This window comes from Heterodontus francisci, chromosome 14, assembly GCF_036365525.1.
Source record: "Heterodontus francisci isolate sHetFra1 chromosome 14, sHetFra1.hap1, whole genome shotgun sequence".
Classification (NCBI taxonomy): Eukaryota; Metazoa; Chordata; class Chondrichthyes; order Heterodontiformes; family Heterodontidae; genus Heterodontus; species Heterodontus francisci.
The window spans coordinates 81,243,368-81,254,833 of NC_090384.1; the positions used below are offsets into that span (position 1 = coordinate 81,243,368).

The 11,466-nt window shown below is 38.7% G+C and overlaps 1 protein-coding gene across 1 annotated transcript in view; it reads left to right on the forward strand.

Moving 5' to 3' along the window:
- alx4b (ALX homeobox 4b) overlaps positions 1–10,231 on the forward strand; it is a 55,242-nt gene extending 45,011 nt beyond the window's left edge. The window contains exon 4 of the mRNA XM_068046473.1: positions 9,850–10,231. Coding sequence (XP_067902574.1) covers positions 9,850–10,179 — 330 coding nt within the window. The 3' untranslated portion in view covers positions 10,180–10,231. The remainder of the gene's footprint in view (positions 1–9,849) is intronic.
- Positions 10,232–11,466: the final 1,235 nt, after the last annotated feature.

Sequence of the window (11,466 nt, forward strand, 5' to 3'; positions counted from 1 at the left end):
GTAAAAAGTGGGGTTGCTTCCGACCAATACAGCAACTACAGTGTAATGGAAGCCAAAATCAGTCACAGCCTGACCTGTCATCAAAACAAAATGGAGTGAGACTTCTTGGAGGATGGAGTCATAATCTGTTTGTTGTCAAATTGAGCCTCAACACCCAATTTACACTACACAAGTTTATTGTTAGCGCAAAGGTGAAGCTGCTTCACACCAATGTCAAACCTGTAAGGTTAAACTTGAAGAACTTTGCGTCCCTGCAAAATTTTATCCTCCACGGCTCTGCTGAACTTTGGTCTATTAGACACCAACTGCAAAGACTGCATTTACTTTGTAGTTAGAGATCTGTAGTTCAGGTTTGAACCTCCATATGCTAGGGTTAGTCAGTCAAGTCTGGAGATCAAATCCATCTTCCACAGACCGTGCTCAAACACATGGAGTAGAGTCTCTGCTAACTTGTGCTAGTATATAGGTGAAATCAGCTGAACCAGTGCATAAGAGCGAGGAAATTTAAATTCAGATTACATCAAGTGTAAATCGAGTTCCTGCAATCTTTAGTGCTGGTTTAAAAAACATTTCACTGAAGCTGAGTCTGCCCACAAAACTGGTCACACCCCCAGATTGAAATAATGAGCATAGCGAGCTTCCACCGATTGAGGTCGTTCGCGAAGGGTCTTCAAATTGAGCTTGTTTTTTTTTCTTTAGATGTATAGGCATTTGTAGACATGTTTTTAACGCGTTTACATGTTAAAGAATATTTAATTTACTAAAACTGACTAGTATACACCAGTGAAACCAGTAAGAGGTTCAGTATAATTTGTCATTTTAAGCCATTTTCAGTGATTTAAAATCATGTTACTCACAGATGGAGGCCTAGACACGTTAAATTTTGTGATAAACACATTTTCAGCTGTATTAGTAAACCGCACAAGGTTACCACTCTTAGATATAAGAATTTTTTCAAAGCAAAGAAAAACACAAGTGCATTCTATTATGCTGACTGTGCTGATTCATAGAATATTTCATATGAATTTGGGCAGAAACTTGAACCATAACTTCACTTCAGAAAAACAATGCAATTTGCACCCAGTTTTCTGATCGGGTACAATTTCTGCTTTGTGCACAATCATCTTTAGTGTTGCTGAATTGGTGTGAAAATGTACGAGAGAAAGCTATTGCAACTATATTGAGCTGAGACAGAGACCCAGTTGCTAGAAACTGTTATGCTTCAAAGTTAGTAATAATTAACTTGCCAAGTATGAAACAGGACATACTCATGTAGAATTTCAAAATCAATGCAAATTTAGTTGTGCTATTGGGCAGTTGATAAATCAAGAGTTTTACAGAAACAAATACACAATTATTTCCATAGCTTCTTTTGTAGTATGGGAATTTAAGATTGGGAATTCCCATATCAGTATTGCCCATGAAATGTACCAATTCAAACCAAATACATTTGAATACATTCCTGATTTCTATTGCTAGCATCAGTCCAACTGTTATTCAATTTTTTGTCTGATTTCATAATAGAAATCAATATTTCTAAATTATTTTCAGTTTATTTTTATTCAAAGAGAGTTGTGCCAAATATATGGGCAGTACAAGTAGACTAAATTGTGGGAAATAAATATTGAAATATTTTAAAGGTTGGTTCTTTAGGGAATAGCTAAAAATTCCACAGCTATTTCATGCCAAAGAGATACTTGTAGAACTAATTTTGTTTGATAATATGATACAGCAATTTTGTGTTTAATGAACTGCAACATTTTACAGCCAGGTCCTATTTTGAAGAACATTTCTCTAGTTCAGTCTGAATACTCTTAGCAATGAGTAGTCCAAAATCAAAACCAGCATAGGCAATAACTGGTGGAGTAGATTTGTGAAAAGAGATCCACACAATAGGGATTTTAAATACAGTCGCTCTGGGTGTTACTATCAAACAGTAAAATATAGTTCATGTATGTTTTCAATTATAAAGATTACAGTCTTTGTACATCTGATAAATATTCTCCCGGACTCTACAAGAATTTCTTTTGTCAAATATGCGGGGTTTTAGGATATCACATCCATCTCACTCATGTTTTTCTTACTAAAGAATTTGTCTAACTTATAGAATTGTGAATAAAAAAATTATAAGAAATTTGTGATGAGGAAAGCGTTTATGGTTTTAATGCGCAGTGGAAGTATCTCCCACGCCAATCAAATGCAGTGGGATCCGTCAAACTGCAAATATATAAACTTTTCAAGATGCGCATTGGTCTGATTGACAGTCGCGCCCCAGGGTTAGTGCAGATAGGGTGAAGAGACATTTCGCCGAACGCAACAACCATTCTATGGAGTTTGTTGGAGCAGGTGGGCTGACAGACATGTCGAGGGTGGTGACACTTACTATTTTAGAAGCAACATCTACTATTGGTTTTAAACAGCAAATCCCAATTAGATGCCTGAAGATCGAGATTAGCAAATTCTGTAGCTATAAACAGAAAGAATCAAAGCGAGAAAAGCTGCCCACATTTTCAGATTAAGCATGATTAAAATCACTGGAGTTCAATAAACACCTGCTAATGACCTAAAGGGTATGTATGTTTAATGTTTATTTAGTGCCGAGTTTAAGAGAGAATTACGAGCAGTGAGTTTGACATTAGCTAAATTGAGACTGATTGCAAGTACTATTAAAATGTATGAAGGATCTGTGTTTATTTTTCCAGAAATATACATAAAAGAGGCGACTGCTCTGGAGTAAAACCATTGACAATTGCCGAATGTGTAATGTGCTTTAACTAAACACGATCTAATGCTAAAACAAAATGCATGGCTTGGTTCGTTCGACTGCAACACTCAGGGTTATTTCACTCCACCTCAAATTGCTGATCCCACCAAATCATGACAAACAGTTTTAAAATAAATTGACGATATTTGTACAATTCGGAATGCCTATGGACCACTCAAACACCATTATTCAAATCAAGTGTTGGGGCGTGTTATTTCGCAGGTTAACATCTGATAACCCGTTATGAAGAGATTCGTTAGCATACCGTCAGTCACAGTTACACGTCCAGCCGCGTTACATGAAAACAATCTCTTCGTCGTTCATCATCTATTATACAGAACAGGATCACTGTAGTTTCAAGACGGTCCGCAGTTAGCCACCAGTTATCGAGAAAGAGTATTTAAGTAAACTGGCAACCAAGTAGATGCTATTGTTAAGCTCCTACTCCCATCACAGTACACAGCACATTTAAAATTAATTACTTTCGGGTCAAAGTTCACAATAGGAACAAAAGGCAAATACAGAGGGAATTGTGAGGAATGCAAAAAGATCTTCAAACATTAGTACCAGGCCCAAATTGCATTCCTTGCCTAACTCAGTCTGGCTGTACTTTACTCCCCTGCAAAGGCCCCATTTTTTCGGAGAAATGCTGCAATAATAAAGTCTTTCCTCTGATTTATACTGGTCACAGTAATTTCACAAAATATAGTAATTTGAATACTTTTGCAAAATACATTTTTTAATGAGTTATTCAACAAAATAATTTTGTTTACTTCAGTGGTGACCCTCCTTGTGACCAAAAGTGAATGAACTGGGCTGAAGTTTAATCCACGATTGCCTTCAGCAACACCCTCCAAAAAAAAAACAATAGGGACACCTGCAGCAGTTAAGTGACATGGAAGGATTGAACCCAAATGACGACTGAGACAAGGGCTGTATCGTTTAAAAGGGAATTGGATATAAAGGAACATTAAAAGTAGAAAAGAGCAGGCATTGGGTTGGATGTGCATAGCTCCAGTTGAAGAGCTGCTCATGGAACGGGCCACTCGCTGTTCTGTAAATTCAACTACCCAAGGCAGATTTCAGCTGGAGTCTTCAGACCCAGGAGATCCCCCAATGGCTAACCTCTCCACCAACTGTTCTACTTCATTGCTTCGAGAAAGGAAATGGGTTGCCGGAAGTCAGAACCTTTAGCATGTGACTGGGTAGCATCAGAAAAATTCATTTGTTCTTTCGTCAGGCACAAAGTCTGACACAATGTGAATTCTTCATAAAGGTGATGATTTGCATTGAAAACAGACAACTCAAAATATCCCCATGCCATGTTCCCCAGCTACAGGTTCCAACATCTTCCTGTATGAGACCTTTCCTCCTGATTTGATCGTTTACTTTGCCGTTACCAGTTCCTGTCTGAAGAAAACAAGCTATCATCTTTTCTATGCTTTCATCATCATGATTTACAGAGCTCCAGCACACATTCCCAACTATACCTCCACATGATAACTGCCACGGGGTGTACCAACCAGCTTGGAAAAATAAACTCTCAAGATGTTTTATTGGCAAATTAAATCCCTCATTGAATAACATGCTATTATCTGCCTCATTTATCATAATACAATTCCATATCAACCAAAATTAGGGTCAAAGTGGTGCATCAATCCATTAATTGAATAGATCTCACCTGAATTCTCCTCTTCCAAAGTGTAAAGTTAAACTAGTAATTACTGCCTTATTTTTCTGACACATATTGTACAGCCAAAACAAAATAGCCAGAATATTCCCATTATCAGGAAAACTTTAAAGACTTACTGATGCTGTTGCTGGTCAGGTTTCTGGCTTCTTTTTGATCTTCCAGTTACCTAATTAATTTTCAAAAGAGAGGCCTAACAATTTAAATATTAAATAATTAACTCACTTGTGTGAATTGTTGCGTAAATGTTGACAAGGGTTTGAATCAAATATTTAAAAGAGGAATATCAAACTGAAAAATGTTACATTTCAATTCATTACAAACAAGTGTATTGAGGGTTAGGGAACCAAGCGAGGTAGATAGAGTTATTATACAGGAATGTAGGAACAGAAAAGCATAGGACTTAGGAGCAGGAGTAGGCCATTCAGCCCTTCAAGCCTGCTTTGCCATTCAATAAGATCATGGCGGATCTGGTTATGGTCTCAACTCCACTTTCCTGTCTGCCCTCCATAATCCTGGACTCCCTTGTCTATTAAAGATTGAACTCAGTCTTGAATAAATTCAATGACCCAGCCTCCACTGCTTTCTGGGGAAGAGAATTTCACAGACTAATGATCCTTTGAGAAAAAACATTCTCATCTCTGTCTTAAAAGGGAGACCTCTTATTCTTCAACTATGTCCCTTAGTTCTGGTCTCCCTCACAAGAAGAAACATCCTCCCAATATGCACTCTGTCAAGTCCCCTCATAGATCACAGATCAGCAATTATCTAATTGAATGGTGCAACAGTCTTGAGGAGCTGTATGGCCTACTCTTGTTCCTATGTAAAAGCCATTAGGATTTTCAGAAGCTTGTTGTGGAGAAATCCAACTTTTTATCCCCTTCCCCATAACTGGAATGTTGCTCCTTTTTTTGGCTAGGATAACACCACTTCGTATTCTGTAGCTATGTTGGATAAAATTTACAACATTTTGGTCATGAGGGCCAGATGTTACAGTGCTTCATAACAATGCCTTTTAATTCTTGGACCAGAACTAGAATCCAGTCCAGACTATGGGGATGAAACTTTCTCTTCTCTCCCAATTTCTATGAGACACATTTGCACAACACAAATTCAGACACAGTGTGGCAGGCATTGTGACCACATTTAATGGAACATTAAAAAAAAGTGTATTACACCCGGAGGTCCTATATTACAATTCAGGTTAAGGAACATTAAGTGGTTAGAGTAGAAGGACATCATCTAGCTCCATAATATGGACCCCAAGTATGGAAGGCAAGTGGAATAGCACTCCATCTGCTAAATGCAAGTCTTTTCTTTTTTTTCCATTTTATCATGATAAGAACAAACTTTTTTAAAACTTAGCTCATTTAAAATGTCACACATATCTTAAATAAAATTGACTTCACATGCTATAGGCAATGGTTCTCAAAACACGTGGCAAAGAAATGCCAAATTAATCAAATGCAAGTTATTTTTATTCACTCACGGATGTGGGTGTCACTGACAAGGCCAGCATTTATTACCCATCACTAATTGCCCTTGGGGTGGTGGCGATGAGCTGCCTTTTTGAACCATTGCAATCTGTATGGTGAAGGTACTCCCATAGTGCTGTAAGGTAAGGAGTTCCAGGATTTTGACCCAGCAATGAAGGAATGGTGATATATTTCCAAATCAGATGGTGTGTGACTTGGAGGGGAATTTGGAGGTGATGGTGCTCCCAGGCCCCTGCTGCTCTTGGTCTTCTTGGCAGTAGAGGTTGCAGGTTTGGGAGATGCCACCAATGAAGGCTTGGCGAATTACTTCAGTGCATTTTGTAGATGGTACACACTGCAGGCATGGCACGCCAGTGGTGGAGGGAGTGAATGTTTAAGGTGGTGGATGGGGTATCAATCAAGCATGCGGTTTTGTCCTGGATGGTGTTGAATTTCTTGTGTATTGTTGGACCTGCACTCAACCAGGCAAGTGAAGAGTGTTCTGTCACACTCTTGACTCGTGCTTTGTAAATGGTGAAAAGGCTTTGGAGAGCCAGGAAGTAAGTCACTTGCTGCCGAATACCCAGCCTCTGACCTGCTATTGCAACCAAAGTATCTATGTGGCTGGTCCACTTAAGTTTCTGGTTAATGGCTATCCCCAGGACGTTGATGGTGGAGATTCAATGATGGTAATGCAATTGAATGTCAAGATAAAGTAGTTAGACTTTCTGTTGTTGGAGATAACCATTGCATAGCACTTGTATGGCATGAATGTTACTTGCCACTTATCAGTCCAGCCTGAATGATGTCCAGGTTTTGCTGCATGTGGGGATTGAGAATAGAATGATCGAGTGGTAATTGGCCAGATTAGATTTCTCTTTTTTTTTGTGGACAGGACATTTTTTACATTGATGCAAATGTTATAGCTATGCTGAAACATCTTGGCCAGAAGCACAGGTAATTCTGAAATGCAAGTCTTCAGCACTAGTCAGGATGTTGTCAGAGTCCATAGCCTTTGCTGTATCCCATGTGCTCAGCTGTTTCTTGATTATTGCCTGGAATTAATCAAATTGGCTGAAGACTAACTTCTGTGTTGGTGAGACCTCGGGTGTAGACTGAGATGAATCATGCACTCGCCACTTCTGGCTGAAGATTAGTGCTAATACTTCAAATCTTGTCTTTTGCAATCATGTGCTGGGCTCTGCCATCATTAAGGATGGGTATGCTCATAGAGCTTCCTCCTCCTGTTAGTTGTTTAATTGCTCACCACCATTCATGACTGGATGAAACAGGACTGCAGAGCTTTAATTTGATATGTTGATTTTGGGATTTCTTAGCTCTGTCTCGAGCATGTATGTAGTTTTGTGTTGTAGCTTCACATAAGAACTAGGAGCAGGGGTAGACCATACAGCTCCTGGAGCCTGCTCTGGATTCAATACAGTCATGGCTGATCTTTCATCTCAACCCCATTTTCCTGCCCTTTCCCCATATCCTTTCATTCCGAGTGATCAAAAATATATTGCAGCCTTAAATATATTCAATGATGGAGGATCCACAACGTTCTGGGGTAGAGAATTCCAAAGATTCATAACCATTTTAGTAAAGGAATTTCTCTCATTTCAGCCCTAAATGATCAGCCCCTTATCCTGAGACTGTGCCCCATGTTCTAGATTCCCCAAGCCAGGGGAAACAGCCTTAGTGTCTACCCTGTCAAGCCCCTTCAAAATCTTGTGTTTCAATGAGATCACCTCTCATTCTTCTAAACTTGAGGATAGGCCCAATTTACTCAGCCTCTCATTGTAGGCCACACCTCTCATCCCAGGAACCAATCTACTGAACCTTCACTTTCCCACTTCTAATGCAAGTATATCCTTCCTTACATATGGAGATTAAAACTGCATGCAGTATTTCAGATCTGGTCTCACCAAAGCCCTGTATCGAGACTTCCCTATTCTTGTACTCCATTCCCTCGTAATAAAGGCTTTCCTAATTGCATGCTGCACCTGCACGCTAACTTTATGTTCCTTCCACAAGTATACCCAAGTCCCTCTGATCATTTAAATAAAATGAAAATACTGCGGATGCTGGAAATATGAAATAAAAACAAGAAATGCTGGAAATACTCAGCAGGTCTGGCAGCATCTGTGCAGAGAGTAGCAGGGTTAACGTTTCAGGTCTGAAGAAGGGTCACTGACCTGAAACGTTAACTGTGTTTCTCTCTCCACAGATGCTGCCAGACCTGCTGAGTATTTCTTGTTTTTATCCCTCTGATCATTTACCAGTTTCACGCCTTTAAAAAAATATTCTGCTCTTCTATTCTACCAAAGTGAATAACCTCACACTCCCCCACATTATACTGCATCTGCCACCTTGTTAACTTATCTATATCTCTTTGCAGCCACTTTGTGTCCTCTTCAGTTTACATTCCCACCTAGCTTTGTATCAGCAAACTGAGAAACATTACTCTGTCTCGTTTGTCATTAATATAGATTGTAAATAGCTGAGGCCCCAGCACTGATCCTTGCAGCACTCCATCAGTCATAGCCTGCCAACCTTTAAAATGCCCCATTTATCCCTACTCCTTGCTTTCTGACTGTTAATTATTTATCCATACCAAAATATTATCCCTAACTCCATGAGCCCTTATCTTGCCTTTTGTGTGGCACCTTATCAAATCCAAGTATTTTACATCTATTGGTTCCCCTTTATCTACCCTACTAGTTACATCCTCAAAAAACTCTAATACATTTGTCAAAGTCTATTTCCCTTTCGTAAAACCATGTTGACTTTGTCTGATCATACTATGATTTTCTAAGTACATTAAGACCTCCTTAATAATAGATTCCAGCATTTTCCTGATGACTGATGTCAGGCTAACTGTAATTTGCTGTTTTCTCCCTCCGTCCTTTCTTGAATAGCAGTGCTATATTTACTAACTTCCAATTCATTGGGACTATACTAGAATCTCGGGAATTTTGGAAAATCATAATGAGCACATCCTCTATCTCTGTAGCTACCTCTTTTAGAAACATAGATGTAGGCCATCAGGTCCTGGGGATTTGTTGGATTTTCGTCCCTTAAGTTTCTCCAATACTTTTTCTTCTGCTGATATTAATTACCTTAAGTTCCTCACTCTTAATAGCCCCTTGGTTACCCATTATTTCTGATATGTACCTCATTTTCAGATACACCTGGTGCTACTCCTAGCATGTGCTACACTTTTGAACCAGGGTTGGTCCCTGGCTTAATGGTAATGGTAGAGTGAGAAATATGCTGGGTACTTAGTAACAAATTTTGATGGAATACTATTCTGAATATATCCTATTTAGCACAGTGGTACGACCACACAACACAATGGAATGTGCAGTGGTCACTCCTACCAATACAGTCATAGACAGATGCATCTGAAACTGGAGATTGGTGAGGTGAGGTCAAGTAGGTTTTTCCCTCTTGTTGGTTCTCTCACCACCTGCCACAGGCCCAGTCTGGTCGCTACACTTTTCAAGACTTAGCCAGCTCAGTCAGTAGTGGTGTTACTGAGCCACTTTTGGTGATGGATATTGAAGTTTCCCACCCAGCGTACATTCTGTGTCCTTACCCAAAGATAACGATATAAAAATGTACAATATTCAGGATAGTGTTAAAACTGTTAAAGACTGTTAAAAAATTTGGAAGAATTCTGCACTCCCATAAAGTAAGCAGACTCTTCGAGTAATGGTCGAAGTGTTCCTTTGCAAAGGGCATACTGCACACAGACTATGATCGATACGAACAGGATATTGAACAATTATTTTTAAATCCTTTTTAAAGATTAAAATAAAGCACTTAAAACTAACCAGAAGAAAAATAAATGAGAAAAGAAAATGTAGCTTGAATATTATATGGTTGATTAACATTTGGTCTGTTTATTTTTCTTCCAGATACAAAACCCATCTTGGATTGGTAACAATGGTGCCTCCTCTCCGGTGCCTGCTTGTGTTGTGCCCTGTGAAACGGTAACATCCTGCATGTCCCCACATGCACACACACATGCACATGCACCAGGTGGGGTGTCCGACTTCCTGGGTGTTTCTGCCCCTGGCAGCCATGTGGGACAGACACATATGGGTGGTCTCTTTGGCACCACCGGGCTGGGAGCTGCCATCAACGCATTTGACATCAGCAATGAACCAGATCGAAAATCATCCAGCATTGCAGCCTTAAGAATGAAAGCCAAAGAGCACAGCGCTGCCATATCTTGGGCCACATGACCGACATAACAATACATATTCAAACACTGAAAATAATACAATATTACATAATGCTGGACTAAGGACATAACGCAACATGGAGATTTATATGCAGCACTTTTTCTATTATAGGTTGGTAGGATTAGAAATGAGGTTTACTTCATCTTAAAAATATTTATATTATAGCCTTTACTGTACAAGAGCTACCCTGAAAAAATATTCAAAATCCAAGGTTTCATTTGAAATTGATATCCTACTTAGATTTTAAACAGGCGAGCTTGTAAAAGTCTATGGTAAAATGGCAATTTTTCTTCTTGGAGCCAAATCTGTAATTCGAGTTCAACGAACTCCAAAGGAAATTGCAGAGTCCCCTCTATTTTATATAAAATTGTGTATAAGTGCAGTTGTCATGGGCTGTGAAGTTTAAAGCACTTGGAAAAAAAAAACTTATAGAATAGCTTGTAAACTAACTTAAATGACTCTCCCGCTGAATAGATTAACAAGATATTGTTCAGACAAGATCTTAATGGCAAAGGGTAAACACATTCAAACTGTAGTACCAATGCGTTCGGATGCAAGAAAAAACCCTCACTTTATCCCAAGTGGGTTTCAGTTATTCCAATTAGATACTGAACATCTTGGCAATGTCTTGTAACTTTACTAAATGTATCAATTTCTTCTAATTTTTGTAAAGAAGATTCTTTTCAAGTTTCTGTACACAGATTTAAACCTTTTTTTTGTTCCTGCCAAACTACTTTGGTTTAAGCAATAATAAAAACAGAAGATGCTGGAAATACTCGGCAGGTCTGGCAGCATCTGTGGAGGGAAAAGAGAGTTAATGTTTCAGGTCCATGACCATTCATTAAATAAAAGGCCATTGACCTGAAATGTTAACTGGTTCTCTCTACACAGATGCTGCCAGATCTGCTGAATATTTCTAGCACTTTGTTTTTATTTCAGATTTCCAGCATCTGCAGTATTTTGCTTTTATTTTGGTTTAAGCGATATCAGCTACAGGATCTTGTTAGTGCCCATATTGGTTATGGTACGGAGACTAATTGGTTTCTTTGCCCTGCCACTACAGATCTGTAAGTTCATTTTGTTTTAATATTTTATTAAAGTAAACTGGATATCAAGTTCAAATCAATTATTAAGTAGTTAATCCTTCAAAAAATATTTACTTGACTTTAAACATTAAAAACCTGTGTCTAGTCCTGGGCACTGACCTATAGTAGCAACAGTAGTTTAAGATCTTGCAAAGTTTACACAATTAAAAAAAAAAGACAAGTTAAGAAAACGTCTTACAAA